General features: G+C 40.3%; 8 protein-coding genes across 8 annotated transcripts; 7 read left to right on the top strand and 1 right to left on the bottom strand. All coding sequences in view use genetic code 12, as the record gives it.

Moving 5' to 3' along the window:
- Positions 1-163: 163 nt before the first annotated feature.
- On the top strand, positions 164-1810 carry CCT5 (chaperonin-containing T-complex subunit; the record flags this gene model as incomplete). The annotated part of the gene is made up of 1 exon (XM_036811574.1): positions 164-1810. The coding sequence occupies one exon, from the start codon at positions 164-166 to the stop codon at positions 1808-1810; it is 1647 nt and encodes a 548-aa protein (XP_036667997.1).
- Positions 1811-2071: 261 nt separating this feature from the next.
- Positions 2072-3334, top strand: ARP3 (actin-related protein 3; the record flags this gene model as incomplete). The annotated part of the gene is made up of 1 exon (XM_036811573.1): positions 2072-3334. One exon carries the CDS (start codon positions 2072-2074, stop codon positions 3332-3334), a length of 1263 nt encoding a protein of 420 aa, XP_036667996.1.
- A 226-nt stretch (positions 3335-3560) lies between these two features.
- Positions 3561-10988, top strand: TOR1 (phosphatidylinositol kinase-related protein kinase; the record flags this gene model as incomplete). Its single annotated transcript, XM_036811572.1, has 1 exon — positions 3561-10988. The coding sequence occupies one exon, from the start codon at positions 3561-3563 to the stop codon at positions 10986-10988; it is 7428 nt and encodes a 2475-aa protein (XP_036667995.1).
- A 26-nt stretch (positions 10989-11014) lies between these two features.
- Positions 11015-12109, bottom strand: RCL1 (rRNA-processing endoribonuclease; the record flags this gene model as incomplete). The annotated part of the gene is made up of 1 exon (XM_036811571.1): positions 11015-12109. The coding sequence occupies one exon, from the start codon at positions 12107-12109 to the stop codon at positions 11015-11017; it is 1095 nt and encodes a 364-aa protein (XP_036667994.1).
- A 209-nt stretch (positions 12110-12318) lies between these two features.
- Positions 12319-13431, top strand: TAF4 (Taf4p; the record flags this gene model as incomplete). The annotated part of the gene is made up of 1 exon (XM_036811570.1): positions 12319-13431. The coding sequence occupies one exon, from the start codon at positions 12319-12321 to the stop codon at positions 13429-13431; it is 1113 nt and encodes a 370-aa protein (XP_036667993.1).
- A 196-nt stretch (positions 13432-13627) lies between these two features.
- Positions 13628-17122, top strand: YCS4 (condensin subunit; the record flags this gene model as incomplete). The annotated part of the gene is made up of 1 exon (XM_036811569.1): positions 13628-17122. The coding sequence occupies one exon, from the start codon at positions 13628-13630 to the stop codon at positions 17120-17122; it is 3495 nt and encodes a 1164-aa protein (XP_036667992.1).
- A 195-nt stretch (positions 17123-17317) lies between these two features.
- On the top strand, positions 17318-19132 carry LPT1 (lysophospholipid acyltransferase; the record flags this gene model as incomplete). Its single annotated transcript, XM_036811567.1, has 1 exon — positions 17318-19132. The coding sequence occupies one exon, from the start codon at positions 17318-17320 to the stop codon at positions 19130-19132; it is 1815 nt and encodes a 604-aa protein (XP_036667991.1).
- Positions 19133-19537: 405 nt separating this feature from the next.
- On the top strand, positions 19538-20584 carry HEM15 (ferrochelatase; the record flags this gene model as incomplete). Its single annotated transcript, XM_036811566.1, has 1 exon — positions 19538-20584. The coding sequence occupies one exon, from the start codon at positions 19538-19540 to the stop codon at positions 20582-20584; it is 1047 nt and encodes a 348-aa protein (XP_036667990.1).
- Between the last annotated feature and the right edge of the window lie 23 nt (positions 20585-20607).

Genomic DNA, 20607 nt, shown 5'->3' with positions numbered 1-20607 from the left:
TAAAATAGATACTATTTCATCTCTGTTGTAGACATTTGTCGACCTCCATGCACTTTCACGTCTCATGTTCTAAAGAAGGTGAAAGAAACTTGACGTAGAAAAAAAAAATTCAAATCTAGGATACACTTTTATACAACAACTTCTTTATCATATACAAACGACAATGGCAGCAGCACCCCAGGGTATGCCTGATTTATCGAATGCAATCGTCGCCCAAGATGAAATGGGTAGACCGTTCATTATCGTTAGAGATCAGGGAAAGAAACAGAGGAAACATGGCATTGAAGCAACTAAATCGCATATTCTAGCTGCCAGATCAGTTGCAAAGATTGTCAAAAGCTCTTTGGGACCCAGGGGACTTGATAAGATTTTGATAAGTCAAGATGGCGATATCACTATAACCAATGATGGTGCAACTATTCTCTCCCAGATGGATTTGGATAATCAAATTGCTAAACTTTTGGTTGAGTTGTCCAGGTCTCAAGATGATGAGATTGGTGATGGTACCACAGGTGTTGTTGTATTAGCAAGTGCTCTATTAGATCAAGCGTTGGAATTGATTGAAAAGGGAATACACCCAATCAAGATTGCTAATGGATTTGATGAGGCTTGTAAGATTGCAGTTGAGCAATTGAACAACGTTGCGGATGAAGTCACCATTGACAACAAGTCGAATCTTTTGAAGGCAGCAAAAACATCTCTTGGCTCAAAAATTGTTTCCAAAGCACATGACCATTTCGCTCACATGGCAGTGGATGCCGTACTTGCTGTTGCCGATATCGACAGAAGAGACGTTGATTTCGAATTGATCAAAGTCGAAAAGAAAGTCGGTGGTTCCGTGGAAGACTCCAGATTGATCAAAGGTGTTTTGTTGGACAAGGATTTTAGTCATCCGCAGATGCCAAAGGTGGTAAGAGATTGCAAAATAGCAATTTTAACCTGTCCATTTGAACCCCCAAAGCCAAAGACGAAGCACAAATTGGACATTTCCACCGTTGAAGAATTCAAGGTACTACAAGAATACGAACAAAAAAAGTTTCAGGAAATGATTGATCTGGTAAAAGCATCTGGAGCAAATGTTGTTGCCTGTCAATGGGGTTTTGATGATGAAGCAAACCACCTATTGTTAGCCAATGGATTGAATGCAATCAGATGGATTGGAGGGTCAGAATTGGAACTTTTGGCAATTGCCACCAACGGTCGTATTGTTCCCCGATTCGAAGACTTGACTGCCGACAAGTTGGGTAAAGCTGGTGTTATCAAAGAATTAGAATTTGGAACCACCAAAGACCACATGTTGGTAATAGAAGAATGCTCCAATACCAAAGCAGTTACTTGTTTTATCAGAGGATCTAACGAAATGATCATATCTGAGGGAGTCAGAGCTTTACACGATTCCTTATGCGTTGTACGTAATTTGATCAGGGAGAATAGTGTTGTTTATGGAGGAGGTGCAGCAGAAATTACTTGCTCTTTAGCAGTATCTGAAGCGGCTGACAAACAAAAGGGAATCGACCAGTATGCATTTAGGGCATTTGCAGCTGCATTGGATACCATCCCCTTGACATTAGCTGAAAATTCTGGGTTAGACCCAATCGAGACTTTGAGTTACCTAAAGGCGAAACAAGTGAATGAAAATAACTCACGTTTGGGAGTTGATTGTCTAGGTAATGGCACCAATGATATGAAGGAATTGTTTGTGATTGATCCATTAATTGGAAAAAAACAACAATTATTGTTAGCCACTCAATTAACTAGAATGATTTTGAAGATTAATGATGTGATTATTAGTGGAACAGATGAATACTGAAGGAGTAATACTGATATAGATACAAAGAATGAGACTTGTCACTTTTTAATGGCATATGTTTTCTGTAGACCGACTAAGTTGGTAGTGCGAATGGTGACTAAAAATTGAAAATGTACTTTGAAACCGTTCGGTTGTAGATTCAACGAAAAAATTACAAGCCAATTGTTCTCTCACTACAAGCTTTGGAAACTCAGATAGCAATTAAATCGTCCTTAAAGACATCACCTTTTACTCCTAGCATATACATTAAATCTTGAAGCAATGAGTTTAGGAACACCAGCAGTTGTGATGGACAATGGTACAGGGTTGACCAAGTTAGGGTTCGCAGGTAATGATTCTCCATCGTTTGTCTTTCCAACTGCGATTGCCACATCCTCAGCTTCCTCTAAGGCCAATAAAAGCACAGCTCGCTCCTCGAATTTGTCATCGAAAAGAGGATTGGAAGATCTAGATTTTTATATTGGCGACGAAGCAATTGAAGCTGCCAGTGGACCACAATATGGATTGCACTATCCAATCAGACATGGCCAGATCGAAGATTGGGATCAAATGGAAAGGTTTTGGGAAAGCTCAATATTCAAATACTTGAGATGTGAGCCTGAAGATCACTACTTTTTGTTAACCGAGCCACCATTAAATCCTCCTGAGAATAGAGAAAGCACTGCGGAAATTATGTTTGAAAGTTTCAATTGTGCGGGATTATATATCGCCGTGCAAGCTGTCCTAGCATTAGCAGCTTCATGGACGTCCCCAAAAGTACAGGACAGATCATTGAGCGGAACAGTTATTGATTCTGGTGATGGTGTTACTCATGTTATTCCAGTCGCCGAAGGGTATGTGATTGGTGCTGCCATTAAAAACATTCCATTGGCTGGTAGAGATATTACATTGTTTATTCAACAATTGTTGAGAGACAGGGGTGAAGCTGATACCAGTTTGCAGACTGCGGAAAGAATCAAACAACAATTTTGTTATGTTTGCCCTGATATCGTTCAAGAATTTGCCAAGTTTGACCAGTATCCACAAGAAAAGTTTGCTCAATACATTGTTGAGTACACTGATAGAAATAAAAATAAGACAGTTGATGTAGGTTATGAACGGTTCTTAGCACCAGAGATTTTTTTCAATCCGGAAATTTGTTCATCTGACTTTCTTACCCCATTACCAATTGTGGTTGATCAAGTGATACAAGCATCACCAATTGATGTGAGAAAGAAATTGTACAAAAACATTGTTTTGTCCGGTGGATCTACGATGTTTAAAGATTTTGGTAAAAGGTTGCAAAGAGATTTGAAAGCAATTGTCAAGGAAAGGGTCGGATTAAGTGAAGAATTGAGCGGTGTACAAAGCAGTGGAGTAGACGTTCAAGTCATTTCCCACAAAAAGCAAAGAAACGCTGTTTGGTTTGGAGGAAGCTTGTTGGCACAAACATCCGAATTCAAAAGCTTTTGCTACACCAAGAGCGATTATGACGAATATGGACCAAGCATTGTAAGGAATTTCTCTTTATTCTCTGTGCCTTAAAGTAGCAATTTTAGTAAACGATGGAATAGAAGTGGAGAATAGTTTAATCAGACGCAGCTGTAAGTCAATAAAACAAAGGTTGAACTTTGTATATGCTTTGTGGCGGGCGGACTGGAAATTTTCGTTGTAGTGGTCTCTGTGCATTTTTCTGTACCACCAGAAAGGTTCGAGAAAAACCAAAATTAGAAAAGAAAAGATTCCCTCTAAACATAACCAGCTACCCGAGATGTCAACTACATCAACTGTGCACCCGCAAGTCGTAGATGGCTTGGCATTAACGGAGATATTTCATGGACTAACTTCGAACTCTGAAGAAGAGAGACAACGGTTTGCGCAGGAATTATTCAGTTACTTATCATCGATAGCTAGAGATTTGACAACTGAACAATTCAACAGATACAACAATGATATCAACAAAACAATCTTTGATCTTTTGCACAGAGATAAGACGTCAGAAGTGTTGGGTGGAATAGCTGCTCTCAACACATTAATTGAATTTGACTCGGGCGTTGGAAAGGAAAATGCTAGCAAAACAGCCAGATTTTCAAACTATCTCGGGTCATTGATATTATCCAACGACTTGGTAATCATGAGACAAGCAACAAAAACTTTAGGGAGGCTAGCTACGCTAGGTGGAAATTTGACTGGTGACTTTGTTGACTACGAGGCAAAGAGAGCCATTGAGTGGCTCCAGAGTGATAGTAGGCAACATGAGAACCGAAGGCACGCTGCAATTTTGATCATCACGGCATTGGCTGACTATGCGCCTACATTGCTCTACCCATTGACAAGTCAGATTTTTGAAAATTTGTGGTCTCCGTTACGGGACTACAAGCTTATCGTCAGATTGGATGCAGCAGTGGCGTTGCAAAATTGTATGCTGATACTCTACCATAGAGATCCTACTGCTCGGCTGTACTGGATCAGGAAACTAATTGACCTCGCATCGGATATATTAGGTCAGAATAGCGGTGGCCACAAAGGAGGAGACAATCTGAGCTCATATAATTTAATCCACACCAATTCGCAATCAACTGAAAATGTACATGGATCTTTACTTGTGTACAGAGAATTGTTGCATTATTATAATGATCCATTCATTGTTTCACGTTTTGAGGTGATGTACGAGAATACTATGTTATACAAGCATCACAAACTGCCTGTAGTGAGGCAAGAATTGGCCAATGTCATCCCTTCATTATGCAAAGTGAATACCGAGCTTTTTGTTGAAAAGTATCTTCATCGAACTTTCTACTACTATTTATCGCAGTTGAAAAACTACAAGAATCAACATAGTGAGGTTGCAAATTCCGACAAAAGTGCCATATTCCGCAGCATTGGCTTGATATCATTACAGGTTGGAAATCAAACAGCAACTTATTTAGACGCAATTCTAGACAACATCAGAGAAGGGTTGGCATATACGTCTAGCTCTGGTGTTCAACTGATCTTGGCGAATGCGACTGCGCAAAATGAAAATATTAATGTAATCTCGGCAAACATTGCTTCTTTGTCATCAGGTTCAAAGTACACTGCAAGCAGGAAAGAAACCGAGCCGGCCATTTTCGATTGCATAGGAAAATTATCTATAGCAGTTGGTCCAGCTCTAACTAAGCATTTGCAAAGAGACATTTTGGATATGATGTTTGCAAACTGCTCACTTTCCAAGCACATGCAGGAAGTTTTGCAAACGTTGATTACTAATATACCGACATTGACAAATTTAATCAATGAAAAGCTATTGAATTTGTTAAGCTTGGTTTTATCCGGTAAAGGATTTCAACCCCCCGGCTCTCCTTACGGTACTATCAAGGTTAAGCAAAATTTGGCTAAGAACTGTCGTCTCATAATGATTTCGAGAGATACTGGCATGAGCATCAATAGTATCAAGTCCGATCCAAAGCGGTATGAAAAATTGGACAACGCCATTATAGTACAGGCTTTGGAAATGTTGGCAGCATTTGAGTTTGAAAACTACCATTTGAATGAATTCGTACGCTTTTGTACCATTACGTATCTTGAAAGTGAGAGTCCTCGGGTGAGGCTCACTGCAACTCGTACATCTTGCGAAATTTTTGTGAAAGATCCTATCTGTCAGCAAGTGAGCATCAATGCATTGAATGCTGTGAACGAGGTTTTGGGAAAACTATTAGCTATATCCATTACCGATCCTGTGCTCGAAATCAGAGTTGCTGGTCTTGACGCTTTAGCAAATGCAAGCAATTTCGGTCCCCAGTTATCTCAAGCTGATAATGTCAGATTACTTTTCATTGCCTTAAATGATGAGATTTTTGAGGTGAGAAAGATTGCAATGAAGATTTTGGGGAAATTGTCCTCCATTAACCCTGCTTATATTGCCCCCTTTTTGAGGAAAACATTGATTCAACTTTTATCGAAGCTTGAGTATTCAACAACTAGCCGAAAAAAGGAAGAAACTGCAATGTTGTTGTCGACACTTATTAGCAGTTCGAAAGAGCTCACTCGGCCATACGTCAAACCTATAGTTGAGGCCTTATTACCCGGAGCCAAAGACGCCAGCTCATCAGTGGCATCGAGCGCCATCAAATGTCTTGGGGATCTCGCTGTTGTCGGTGGAGAAGATTTGAAACCATTTATTCCGAATTTGATGCCATTGATCCTCGAAACATTTCAAGATCAGAGCTCATCCTACAAAAGGGACGTGGCATTGAAAACTTTGGGACAGTTGTCCTCTTCGTCTGGATACGTTATTCAGCCACTACTCGACTACCCTCAACTTTTAGGTATGTTGGTGTCTATTTTGAAGTCTGATAACTCCATTCAAATTCGAAGAGAGACGGTAAGGCTTTTGGGTATACTAGGGGCTTTGGATCCATACAAGCATAGGGAAGTGGAACAAAGCTCAAAAAGTATTCCAGCTGAACAAAATGCACCACCTGTCGATGTTGCATTACTAATGCAGGGAATGTCGCCATCCAATGAAGAATACTATCCAACTGTGGCGATCACAAACTTGATGAAAATCTTGAAAGATCCTTCTTTGAGTGTACATCATACAAAGGTCATCCAATCCATTATGTACATTTTTCAAACTTTGGGTCTTCGATGCGTTACATTCTTGCCGCAAATCATTCCAGGGATTATTAATGGGATGCGCACATGTCAACAATCAATGCTCAAGTTTTATTTTCAACAATTGGGGGATATTATCCTAATCGTGAAACAGCATATACGACCTTTTTTGGATGAGATTTTCAAAGCAATCAAAGAATTTTTTTACATTAATGCGCAATTGAATTTGCAAGTGACCATTATTAATGTCATTCAATCAATATCAAGAGCCTTGGAAGGAGAATTCAAAATTTACTTATCCGATGTGCTTACTTTACTCCTTGGTGTTTTTGAGGATGACAAATCTGCCAAAAGGGTATCGTCATTACATGTGTTGAAGAGCTTTGTCATCTTTGGGCAGAATATTGAGGATTATGTTGATATTATTGTTCCCACAATTGTAAAGATGTTTGAAGTAGGGCCTTTGGAGTTACGGAAGGCAGCAATAGATACTATTGGAAAATTGTCGAGAAACGTTATATTGAATGATATGTCTTCAAGAATAATTCACCCGATTTTGAGATTATTGAACCTGGGTCCTGAAGAATTGAGAGAGCCTTGTATAACCACACTCAATCACATGCTTCTTCAGTTGGGAACGGAGTTTACAGTCTTTGTACCAATCATCCAAAAAACGTTGATGCAAAATAAGATTCAAGCTCTCAAATTTGAGCAACTTGTTGGTAAATTGCTAAATGGCGACCCGTTGCCTCTACACCTAGACCTGTACAAAGACTACGATCGTGGCGGATTTGATGCAGGCGATTCGGAAATGCCACTGAAGAAACTTCCCGTCAATCAAGCAGTTTTGAAAGCAGCTTGGGATGCAAGCCAAAGAAGAACTAAGGAGGACTGGCAGGAGTGGATTGGTCGGTTGAGTAAAGAATTGCTTTTGCAAAGTCCTTCTCATGCAATTAGAGCCTGTGCTGGACTTGCTGCTGATTATTACCCTTTAGCAAAAGACTTGTTTAACGCTAGTTTTGCCAGTTGCTGGAGTGAGCTATACTCGCAACACAAAGAAGAGCTTGTGCAATCGTTTTGTATTGCTCTTTCCTCTCCTACGAACCCACCAGAAATTCATCAAATATTACTCAATTTGGCAGAGTTCATGGAACATGATGATAAGTCTCTTCCTATTGCCATTTCCACGTTGGGGCAATATGCGCAACGAAGTCATGCATTTGCTAAGGCTTTACATTACAAGGAGTTGGAGTTCTACGAAGAGCCGACAACACCTACTATAGAATCATTAATAAGCATCAACAATCAACTTCAACAATCGGATGCCGCCATTGGTATTTTGAAGCATGCGCAATTGCATCACGATCTTCAGCTTAAAGAGACGTGGTATGAAAAACTTCATCGTTGGGATGACGCATTGAAAGCGTACAATGAAAGGGAAAAAGCTGAGCCTGACAATATGGAGATTACCATGGGTAAGATGAGATGCTTTCATGCTTTGGGAGAATGGGAACAATTATCAGAGCTAGCTCGTGCCAAGTGGGACACCTCATCCAGTGACATAAAACGAAATGTGGCACCTTTAGCCGCAGCTGCCGCGTGGGGATTGGGTCAATGGGATAGAATGGATTCCTGCATCAAAGTCATGAAGGCTGCATCGCCCGATAAGGCCTTTTTTAATGCGATCTTGAGCTTGCATAGAAATAATTTTGAAGACGCTTCTGAGCATATCCTGAAAGCACGAGATCTTTTGGTAACGGAAATTACTGCCCTTGTTAGTGAGAGCTACAGTAGTGCATATGGTGTGGTAGTGAGAGTCCAAATGCTAGCAGAGTTGGAGGAAATTATAAAATACAAGTGTTTGCCTCAAGGATCCGAAAAACGAACAGTGATGCGCAAGACATGGAACACGAGGTTACTTGGTTGTCAAAGAAACGTTGATATCTGGCAACGTATGTTGAAAGTGAGAGCTTTAGTTATCAAGCCAAAGCAGGACATGGACATGTGGATCAAGTTTGCCAACCTTTGTAGAAAATCGGGTAGGCTAAATTTGGCAGAAAAATCATTGAACTTGCTACTTGAGGAAGGGACCCCTGATAATCCTTCACGTGCACCACCACAGGTTGTGTATGCCCAGCTAAAATATATGTGGGCAAAAGGGCAAAGGCCTGAGGCGTTGCGTCATTTGGTTGATTTCACCACCAGAATGTCCCAAGATCTTGGCCTTAATCCAAACGATTTGATAACTCAGCCATTGCCGACAGAAGGGCCTGGTGTTCCAAAACATGTCGAAGAATATACTCGACTTTTGGCTAGGTGTTTTTTGAAACAAGGTGAATGGCAAATAGCTTTAAACAACAACTGGCGATCAGAAACTTCAGAAATAATTCTTGGTGCCTATTTGTTGGCGACACACTTTGACAGTAAGTGGTACAAAGCTTGGCACAACTGGGCATTGGCAAATTTTGAAGTCATTTCATTGTATACAAGTCAGAAGGAAACAAGCAATAAAATAGATACTTTGGATGAACGAGGAAATGTCGAGGGTGCCCTACAGCGAAGACCATCCAAAACGGGCCAGCCTCAACAGAATAATCTGACAGCCAACCTTGAAATTCCAATGGAGGCAGTTCAAAGGCACGTTATTCCTTCTATCAAAGGTTTTTTTCACTCAATAGCGCTATCCAATTCAAATTCGCTTCAGGATATGCTTCGTTTACTCACTTTGTGGTTTAAGTTTGGTGGAATTCCCGAGGCAGCTCAAGCAATGACTGAAGGGTTTAATATGGTGAAAATTGACAACTGGTTGGAAGTAGTGCCGCAGCTTATATCTCGGATTCACCAACCCAATGAAGTCGTGAGTAGGTCATTATTTGGACTCTTGAGTGACCTAGGTAAAGCACATCCACAGGCATTGGTTTATCCTTTGACTGTGGCGATAACGTCGGAATCCGCGAGCCGAAAGAAAGCCGCTCAATCGATAATTGAGAAAATGAGATTTCACTCGGCCAGTTTGGTAGATCAGGCTGAGCTCGTTAGTACAGAGCTAATCAGGGTTGCCGTTTTGTGGCACGAACAGTGGTATGAAGGTTTGGAAGATGCCTCAAGATTATTCTTTGGTGAGCGCAACACGTCGAAGATGTATGAGGTTTTGGAACCATTACATCACATGTTGCAAAAGGGACCCGAGACTATGAGGGAGCAAGCTTTTGCTAATGCATTTGGAAGGGAGTTAGCAGATGCTTTTGAGTGGGTATTGAACTTTAGAAGAACTAAGGACATGACCAATTTGAACCAAGCTTGGGACATATATTACAATGTGTTTCGAAGAATTACTAGGCAGTTGCCTCAATTGGTAACTCTTGAATTGCAGTTTGTGTCGCCGTTGTTGGATAAGGCTCGCGATTTGGAATTAGTCGTTCCTGGTACTTATCAAGCGGGAAAGCCGGTAATTCGGATTATGAAGTTTGATCCAACAATTTCGGTTATTTCATCTAAACAGAGGCCAAGGAAGCTTTCTTGCAGAGGAAGCAACGGGAAAGATTATCAATACCTTTTGAAAGGTCACGAAGATATTCGACAAGATAACCTAGTCATGCAATTGTTTGGTTTGGTCAATACATTGCTTGTAAACGACCCAGAGTGTTTCAAGAGGCACTTGGACATCCAACGGTACCCAGCAATACCTCTTTCGCCCAAGGTTGGTTTACTTGGATGGGTCCCCAATAGTGACACCTTCCACATGCTTATCAAAGGTTATAGAGAGTCTCGAAATATTATGTTGAATATTGAGCATCGTTTGTTGTTGCAAATGGCTCCTGATTATGACATTTTGACTTTATTGCAAAAAGTGGAAGTTTTTGCAAGTGCGTTAGATAACACAAGAGGCCAGGATTTGTACAAGGTTTTGTGGTTAAAATCCAAGTCTTCGGAAGCTTGGTTAGACAGAAGAACTACTTACACAAGATCCTTAGCGGTTATGTCCATGGTAGGGTACATTTTGGGTCTTGGTGATAGGCATCCCTCAAATTTGATGCTCGATAGAATCACTGGAAAAGTTATTCATATTGATTTTGGGGACTGTTTTGAAGCCGCCATTTTGCGAGAAAAATATCCGGAAAAGGTGCCATTCAGGTTGACGCGTATGTTGAATTATGCTATGGAAGTGAGTGGAATAGAAGGGTCATTCAGAATTACGTGTGAGCATGTGATGAGAGTATTGAGAGACAATAAAGAATCTTTGATGGCCATTTTGGAAGCGTTTGCTTATGATCCGTTGATTAATTGGGGTTTCGACTTTCCAACGAGAGTTTTGGCTGAGACCACAGGAATCAAGGTTCCACAAATTAATATAGGTGAATTGTTAAGAGCAGGACAGATTGACGAAAACGAGGCAGTGAGACTCCAAAAACAAAACGAGTTGGAAATCAGAAATGCTAGAGCAGGGTTGGTTTTGAAAAGAATTACAGATAAGCTTACAGGTAATGACATCAAAAGGCTCAAAGGCTTGGACGTGCCAACTCAGGTTGATAAGTTAATTCAGCAGGCTACAAGCGTGGAAAATTTATGCCAACATTATATCGGTTGGTGTTCATTTTGGTAACGTATCGTATATATTGATGGTTAGAATCATGCAACCTTTTTCGAGATGTTTGTAAATCCACTACCCTTTATTGACAATATCATAAAATTGGGTTCCTCTTCGTCTTCAGTAAAGAAAGCTTCTGATCCAAAAATGTTCTTTATGTCTCGTAGAGCATAAATCAAATTTTCGTCAATTCCGGATTTGTGTATTTTTATGCGACCAATATCCTCTTTACCAATTGTCATGAAGACAAGGCTCATAATTAGCTGATACCTACCAATTGTGCCACTTTGTGTTATTTCTGTCATCAATTGCAAAGCAGTCAATTCACCCAAATCTTCTGGTAGTGTTTTTGCTTGACCAACATTTTCCACAACTATTCGCCAACCCTTTTTCGATTCGGCAACAAGTGTAATACCAAATCCGGGTGATTTTCCTGAATTTTCACCCCTCCAAACGTCAGCGGTTATATTGACTTCACAACCACTTGGCTTCAACGTTGCCCTTGCAGCATCTATCATACGATTTGCAATAGATGGACTCACTCGAGTGCAGTACGCTACACCACGAATCACCGAAAATTTTGGCAAGTCAATTGCATGTATAGTCAAGGGTGTCGGTATCAAGGAATTACAAATCAAATGTACCTCGCCACCTCCATCAGGGAGAGAACCTCTCTTCAAGATATGCAATAAACAATCACGAACACCAAACTTTTCCATGATTGGGAGTAGTCCCCACTTTATTGCATCCACTCCCGTATCATCATTCGCATTCGTGACACCTTTGAATAGTATGCTAAATTTCTTTTTCGAAAATGGTGCCAACATCAACATAGGTAAAATAAAGTAACCCATAGGTTTGGAATGAGGGCAATTGTGAGTGACTTCACCACCTATAACAATTCCGGGACGGTATATAACTGTTGTACCAGTGTACGATATCTCTATATGCGAACCATTAGTGACTGATTCAAGTAGTCTTAAGAAGGATACTTCATAATCTTTTAAACCAGGATTCAAATCATGGGATCGGATTTTGATAATTTTCACCAGCTTCCCACTTAACGTGGCCAATATTAACCTCAAGCGGAAATTCCTATGGCCTTCAAAGGCTATAGTGTTGTGGTTGGTACTCATTGTAGTTCAAGTGTGTGAAAAATCTATTGTTGATGATGAAATTTTAATTTGAGATGATCATCATCAGTAGATAAACAAAGTTCGCGCTACCATGTGGTGCAAATTGTGCCGGTAGCGCTGTAATACCTATGTTATTTTTGTAATTTCCGTTGGATCTCACACACCAACACTATATCAAGAAGCGATTGCTTTCCATTCCATTTTATACAATGCTGGAACCTCGAGACGCCAATGAGTTGAAGCGTTATTATCCAGACCAATCTGATTCAACTAATCAATTAAAAAAGTCCAGACCCAGCGAATCAAGCGATACACCACTTGGCACAGACTTGATGGTGCCAGAAATGGTTGGTGATAAGAATAACAGTAACAACAACCAGAATTTATCTGGTGCATCCAATACAGACGTCATAACTGCTGGACGTGATAGCTTCAACGGTATCAAAAATACTGGTTCCGGTATTGACAAAGGCAAGCTTGATCAGCAAGATTCGTCAAAGCTCAATGATGCCATTGCAGCGGCGGGTGTTAATATACATGAGGAAGAAGAGTTGTTGTTACAACAGCAGCTGTTGCGTAAGAATGAAGCCACAAATGAGAAGAATGTTTTACTGCGAGCCCCCAAAGTCTCACCTTTTTTAAATCCATATCATTTAGCGGCATTTCTTGGAAAAGTAGCAAAAACTCATCAAATCAATCAAAACTTTCTTGAAGATGGAGATATGCTAAATCTTGTGTCAGGTGCATGTGAAACATGGATTGCCCAAATAGCTAGCAAAGCCATCACCATATCCCGTCACAGAAGACGAGGTGGAGTCTTGACAACCTCCAAAAAGAATGGCACCATTTCTTCATCTCAAAGGTCAGCAGTTAGTCGAGAGTTGCGCAATATAGCAGTGAAACAAAAAGAGCTAGAGGAGAAGAGAGTGAGCAAAAGGATAGCATTGGGACTTGAAAAGAGCGCCAACGATCTGAATGACGGCGAAAATGGTGATAGCAAAGCGGGCGCTGATGAAACTCTACATCGTGCTGCTAATGCCACGGCAGCCATGATGACTGTTGGAAAAAAGAAGTACAGCTGGATGAATTCCAGTGCCAATGGAGGTGGTGTAGGCTCAGACGTTGATGGTAAAGGTGGTTCTAGCTCCAATAAGGGGAAGCAGAGCCCCATAATTTCTGCTCGAGGTGATAGTGGATTGAGATATAGGGAAGTTAGAGCCGGGAACTCGATTGTGTTGAAAGACTTGTTGGGTGCGATTGAAAATGAAAAGAGAGGGACCCAGGAAGCGGTAGTCAAGGGATATTCTAAATTGAGGGATTGAACAATCCATTGTGGTCTAAAACAAAGAAATTGTGTATTCCATTAATCAACACTTTTACGTGTACAGTTTGTGTAGGGCGAAAAAGAAGTTTTGTGTAGTCACGTCTGTTGATTCTTTTTTTTTTTTGTTTACATTTTTTAAGAATGTAATCCTAATTTAAAAGCCCTTCCTTCTTTGCATCGCTTTCACCACCGCCATGGACTTCACTCTATCGTCCTACGTGAACAACTTCGATATAGACAAAAACTATGAGGTTGAGTTTTCCAATGTCAATACAAAATTAGAATCATTGATTGAATCACTAGCGCATAATCCAGAATCTATTACAACCAATACCGATTTGTTTGATGATTGCGTAGAGCTTACTCATGGATTTCGTACATTGCATCCGAAGCAACGGCAGCAGTTGTCTTATCTTATTGTTTCCTCATTCAATGCTGTGTGTCAACAGTTTGAACGTATGATGCAGGAAGATGATTTTCATGAATTATTGGAGCTGGTGAAATCCACCATGGAAAGATATGGGTATTTGATATTTGTGGTATTGAAGCAATTTGCAAAGGAAGATTTTCTGCAGTTGAGTGCAACCAGATCTCAAAAGTCGTTATCAAAGGAATTTCTTGCCAAGTGGAATTCGAATTGCACTGAGGTTGAGAATACTTTGGTTGTGGTAAAAACCGCGTTGAATCTCGATTTGGATAAAATATTTGTGACAAAACCCGAGCGAGATGCTTATATTGAACTATTTTCGAGACCGATAATGAATCTTATGGAGAGCCCGGAGAGGATGAAGGTGGTGGGGTTGAGAATCGTTATTTTTGAAGATCTATGCTTGGCAGTGACAAGGCATGCCCATGGACCCTGTATTCGACACTCAATAACCCAGATTCTTACTTATTACGCTCATTTACCACAATATATCGCTATGTTGTTGAATATGTTGACTGAAAAGTATGACCACAGTCTTTTGTCAGAAGAGGTCTTGAGAGAAATTGCTCAAACAAATTTTAACTCGAATGATACAAATGGACCAAAAGCAATTGCTGAGTTTTTGGTGAAACTTTCGGAATTGAATCCCGTCCTGATTCTACGTCAAATGACAAGTATTTCCCAGTTGTTGGCGAATACCAATCAAACGTTGCGATGTTCGGTAGTGGAGACTTGTGGCAACATCGTTGTGAGTATACTAAAATCACTCGGTAACTCTGGTGAGGATCAAGACGAAATGAGTGTCCATAACGAGCAGCAGGTGGACAGGTTGCTCAATTTATTGGAAGAGCGGTTTTTGGACCAGAATCCATTTGTTAGAACCAAGGCGTTCCAAGCTTTAACAAAGGTTGCCGAATTGAAAATCAAACTCACTGATCGTAGACAGAAAATGATGCAGCTTGCGGTTCGGTCATTGGATGACAGAAGTACTTTGGTGAGACGTAACACAATCAAGTTGATTGGAAAGCTTATCATTAATCATCAATTTCAAGGTGTACATGGTACCCAGTTAAATTTTTCGTTTTGGAAGGGGAAACTTGAAGAGGCTGAAAGAGAATTATTGCGTTACGTTCCAACTTCTCTAAAGAAAGGATTAGTGCAAGAGGATGGTGCTACTTCATCGATGGAGGAGGAATCCCCTTCTGAGGATGAAGAAGGTGTTGAACTGTCGGAAAACGCTGATTCAGAGGCGGGAGAAATTAATGAGCCTACTGGAAACACTACGTCATTAAAAAGAAGTAGTGAAAACAGCGATACTCAAAGCAATGCAGACAATAGCAACAATGTGTACACAGTTGATCAGGATCTTCCAGATAAAACTGTTTTAGCGAGGGTCAAGCTCCAGTTTGATTTCTACAAAGATGCCGTAGATTTTATTGAAATGGTTCACTCTAGTGTTGATGTTGTGTCACGGTTGTTATTTTCAAGGAACAGAAATGAGGCCATAGATGCGATGGATTTTTTAGTACTTGTTGACGCTTATGGCATTGAGAATGCTCAACATGGAATCCGAAAGATGTTGCATCTAGTGTGGATGAAAGGCTCTTCTGACGAAGGTAAGTCGGTAGCATCTCATCTCATTGATTGTTACAAATCCTTGTTTATGTCGGCTCCGGCAGGCTCCAATGCCGAGAAGGCGGCGTATATTGCTGGTAATCTCATAGAGCTAACTGTTGGAGCTAGTCTTGCGGACTTGGCTTCATTGGAAAAACTACTTTGTATGATGTACGAGGCAAAGTATATTAATAGTGATGTGGTCAAGGTGTTGTGGCATGTATACAATGCAGATCTCGAAGAAGGTCAGACCTTGAAGGAAAAGAGGCGTGGTGCAATCAAAATTTTGGGGATGCTAGCACTTGAAGATAATAAAATCGTCCAACAAGGTTTCGACTTAATATTGAACATAGGTTTGGGAGAAAAGGGCCATTCAGATTTGGTATTATGCCGATACACGTGTATTGCATTGCAAAGAATTTTGTCCACGGTGGATAGAAATTCCACCACACCGAAATTGGCCAATGAACTGTTGGCGATGGAAAGAATTACAAATGTGCTCTTGAAAGTGTGCAACGATAACGAATGGTTTCCAACAGCTGAACAATCAATAAACACAATCTTTAGCATATCGTCAGACCCCGTTTCTGTTTGCTCAGAGATTATACAAACCAAGTCAAAGGAGGTATTTAGTACATTCTCGGGAGAGAAGCTGAAGTGTCATTCACTTTCGCAACTTCTTTTTATGGTGGGACATGTTGCTATATCAACCATAGTATTTTTAGAGAAGCTCGAAGCTCAGTTCAAGAAGAAGAAGCATGCAGCCGAATCGAAAAATAAAGCTAATGAAGACGCGAATGATGGTGCAGAAGACAACGAGTTGGAAATGATTGGTGGTACTTCAGAGGACGATTTTGCAGATGCCGTCATTCATGTCAAGGAAAAAGAGTTATTATATGCAGATAATTCATTATTGAAGAGCTTTGGGTCACTTGCGAGAAAGATTTGCTCTTCGCCCAAACAATACAAAAACACCTTGCTCCAACGTCAAGCGGTGTTGTGCTTGATAAAACTTATGTGTGTTTCATCCATATACTGTGAAGAAAATTTGCCATTGTTATTGCGAATAATGGAAATGTCAAAAGACCCAGTCATTCGATGTAATTGTGTATTGGGCTTGGGAGATCTTGCTGTGAGTTTCAACCGATTAATCGATGAAAATACCGACTTCATCTATCGTCGATTAACAGACGAGAACATCATGGTTCAGCGAACGTGTTTAATGACTGTAACGTTTTTGATCTTAGCTGGTCAAGTGAAAGTCAAGGGTCAATTATCGTCTATGGCAAAGTGTTTGGAGAACCCCGATCAAGGAATTAGCGACATGTGTCGTTTATTCTTTGCTGAGTTGGCGACCAAAGACAACGCCATTTACAACGGTTTTATTGATATATTCAGTGGACTATCGTCTGATCAATCGTTGAGCAATGCCGAGTTCAAACGTATATTGAAATTTTTGATTGGATTTGTTGATAAAGAGCGTCACCAAAAGCAGTTATGTGAGAAGTTATTCGTGAGGTTATCAAAAGCCAGGAACCAAAAAGAGTGGAGCGATGTTGCATTTGCGTTGGACACGTTCCCATATACAAACGAGGCAATCAGTTCTGCTATCAAAGAAGGATACCAAATTGTACAAGCTAAAGAGTAAGAAGTCTGATTACTTTGATGATGTGTACGTGTAGGGCTATAGATTGATACTTTGTAGGTGTTGCATAGTACTGTGGAAATCGCAAAACAATTGGAAGGAAAAAAAGAAAAAAAATAATAATTGTTGGTGGACATATGTTCCCATTTAATTAGCTAGAAGAATTGATAATATTAGCGACTTCCCAAAGCCCACGCCATGGTTGCCTTCATCCAAAACTGGATCAATGACTTACTGGATACTGTCGGCTTGGATCCTGCAAGTTTGAAGGTGCTATTATGTACATTGCTTTCTTTTCCCTTTGGCATAATTTTTAAGCGAATTCCAGATCAACAATACTTTTTCAAAAATATCTACAATGTTTTGGTGTCATCATTTTACATCTTTGGCATTTGCGATTTGAGATGGGGATTGGGGACACTAGTATTGTCTTCCCTAGGATCGTATTTCATTACGAGATATTTGAGAACACCGAAAATGCCTTGGATCAATTTCTTGTTTTTAATGATACACATGGCTTACACACATTTCCATCTTCAATTCTTTGCTGAGTACGATCCCTCCGTGATTGATATCTCTGGTGCACAAATGATACTAGTCATGAAGTTGTCTGCTTTTGGGTGGAGTGTTCACGATGGGAAACAGCCTCGCGATACGTTGAGCGATTACAATAAGTCGAGAGCCATTTATGAGCATCCCAATTTGTTACCCTTTATTGGCTATGCTTTCTTTTATGCTTCGCTTTTAACTGGGCCAGCTTTTGATTACATGGACTACGACCACTTTATTCATTCTACTTTGTTTGATGATGTTCCAGAAGACAAAAGACCAGGTAGAAAGAGAAAAAGAAGGATACCGAAGAGTGGAAGGCAAGCATTGAGGAAGTTGCTACAAGGATTGTTTTGGGCATTTCTTTTGTTTGAAGTTCCCAAGTTGGTCAGTACAGAGTTTGTTTTCTCCAAACAATTTGTCAATGAGCACGGTTTCGTTTACAGAATCTTCTACATGTGGCTCTTAGGTTTTCTATACAGATTGAAGTACTATGCCATCTGGCTCATAGCAGAAGGCGCATGTATTTTATGTGGTATTGGGTACAACGGATACGATCCAAAGACAAAAGAGTTCAGATGGGATAGGGTACAAAATGTTGATCCTATAGCTTTTGAATTAGGTCAAAATGTTCACACATGTTTAGAGGCGTGGAACCAAAACACTAATAAATGGCTTAAACATTATATATACTTGAGAGTTGCAAAAAGAGGTAAAAAACCTGGTTTCAAAAGCACTGTTTTCACCTTTGCCACCAGTGCTTTTTGGCACGGTACAAGGCCAGGTTATTATTTGACGTTCGTTGTTGGTGCATTTTTGCAAACTGTTGGCAAACTTTTCAGAAGGAATATCCGACCTTATTGTTTAGAGAGTGATGGAGTTACCCCTAAACCAACGAAAAGAGTATATGACTTTGTTTCTTGGGTTTGCACACAGCTTGCATTTGGGTTTGTCGTTCAGCCATTTGTAATTCTTGACTTTAAGAAGTCAATAATTTGTTGGCAAACCGTCTACTATTGGTTGTTGTTGGTCATTGCGGGCTCGTTTTTTGTTTATCGTGGTCCGTTTGCAAAGTATTTCACTGTCAAGAGACTGGATTCAAAGACGAAGGCCGCTGCTCAACAAGTAAAGCCTCAGGGTTTTGATTCAAATTTGACAAAGGAAGAGAATGACCTAGTGATGAACGTGGTGGAGAACAATTTGGACAAGAAGGACACCATGCCAACCTTGGGAGTGCCATCCTTTGATGACCTTCAAAATTTAGACAAGGATGAGTTCGATGAGGAACTACATCATTTGAAAGACGCTTGGGGCTCGTTCAAAAGTCGAAATTTTCTCGCTGAAGATGATTTTGATGGTTTGAAAGATGCATACACTAACTTCACCCAAGAAATTAACGAAATATTTGACCGCAAAAAGGAAGAGTTTTCCAAACAGCGGGAAAAAATGGCTAAAGTCGATTGAGAACTTAACGAACAATACAATCTACAATGTCTTTACTCTATTTTGTAGAGCTTCATCTCTAATCAAAATTTTAAATACTCAGGGGGGATAATGAATCTTTCATCTATGAGGCGCAAGATTGTTTTTAGCTTTGATGAATCCAGACTTTGCTTTCTATTTGACTAATGTATCATAGTTTTTGTGTAATATATACGAAGTAGCAACCACAATGAAATTTTCGATTCTTCATTAGTAAAAGAGAACACCTACCAAGGCTTTATTCTACTTAGTTGTACGTTTCTGGGTTCCATAATGATACAAATAATGAGTCGACCATATAGGTTAAGGGCCGCACTTCGCTCCTGCTTCCGATTTAACTCAACATCCTCCGCAAGCAAGCTTCCTACCGGTATTGTTTTCATGAATATGGGTGGACCATCCAAAACGGAAGAAACGCACGATTTCTTACTTAAGCTCTTTCAAGACGGTGACTTGATACCTTTTGGGATTTTCCAAAAACCCTTGGCTCAGTTCATAGCAAAAAGGCGTACACCCACAATCGAGAAGCATTATGATGAGATCGGAGGCGGATCACCAATTCGTAAGTGGTCGGAATATCAATGTAAGAAGGTGTGTGAAATTTTGGATGAAACAAACCCTGAAACGGCGCCTCATAAACCATATGTTGCATTCAGGTATGCAAAACCGTTGACAGAAGAGACTTTGGAGAAGATGAAAAGGGATGGAATTAAACGTGCTGTTGCTTTCTCACAATACCCTCAATTTTCTTACTCAACTACTGGGTCATCCATCAATGAGCTTTATAGACAAACGATAAAGAAAGACCCTGAACGGACAATTGAATGGTCAATAATAGACAGATGGCCTCAACAACCTGGTTTGGTGAAAGCATTTGCAAACAATATCAAAGAAAAACTTGCCGAGTTTCCACCAGAAATAAGAGACGAAATTGTCATTCTTTTCTCGGCTCACTCATTGCCTATGGAAATTGTCAATTTGGGTGATTCGTACCCAGCTGAAGTTGCTGCTACTGTATACAAGGTCATGGAGTCCTTGAAATTTTCTAATCCGTATCGTTTGGTTTGGCAATCGCAGGTTGGTCCAAAGCCATGGTTGGGTGGGCAAACGGCCAAGATCATTGACAAGTTGGAGAAAAGAGATGACATAAAAGGCATCGTATTGGTTCCAATCGCATTCACATCGGATCACATCGAAACTCTTCATGAGTTGGATATAGAGATTATGGAAGATGCCGAGAACCCTGAGAAGATCAAAAGGGCTGAGTCTATGAATGGGAATGAAATTTTTATTTCCGGTTTAGCTGATCTCGTGAAGGAGCATTTACAGAGTGGCAAAAAGTACTCAAAGCAATTGGAGTTGGATTGCATTCTAGGTGGTGAAAGGGCCACAGGTACATTCAAACATCCAAGTGAATTATTTGGTAAAAAATAGCTTGTAATTATTTAGACACAAAT

Source organism: Candida parapsilosis, contig 006372 (assembly GCF_000182765.1).
Source record: "Candida parapsilosis strain CDC317 annotated contig 006372".
NCBI lineage: Eukaryota > Fungi > Ascomycota > Pichiomycetes > Serinales > Debaryomycetaceae > Lodderomyces > Lodderomyces parapsilosis.
This window is presented reverse-complemented; position numbering and strand designations above follow the sequence as displayed.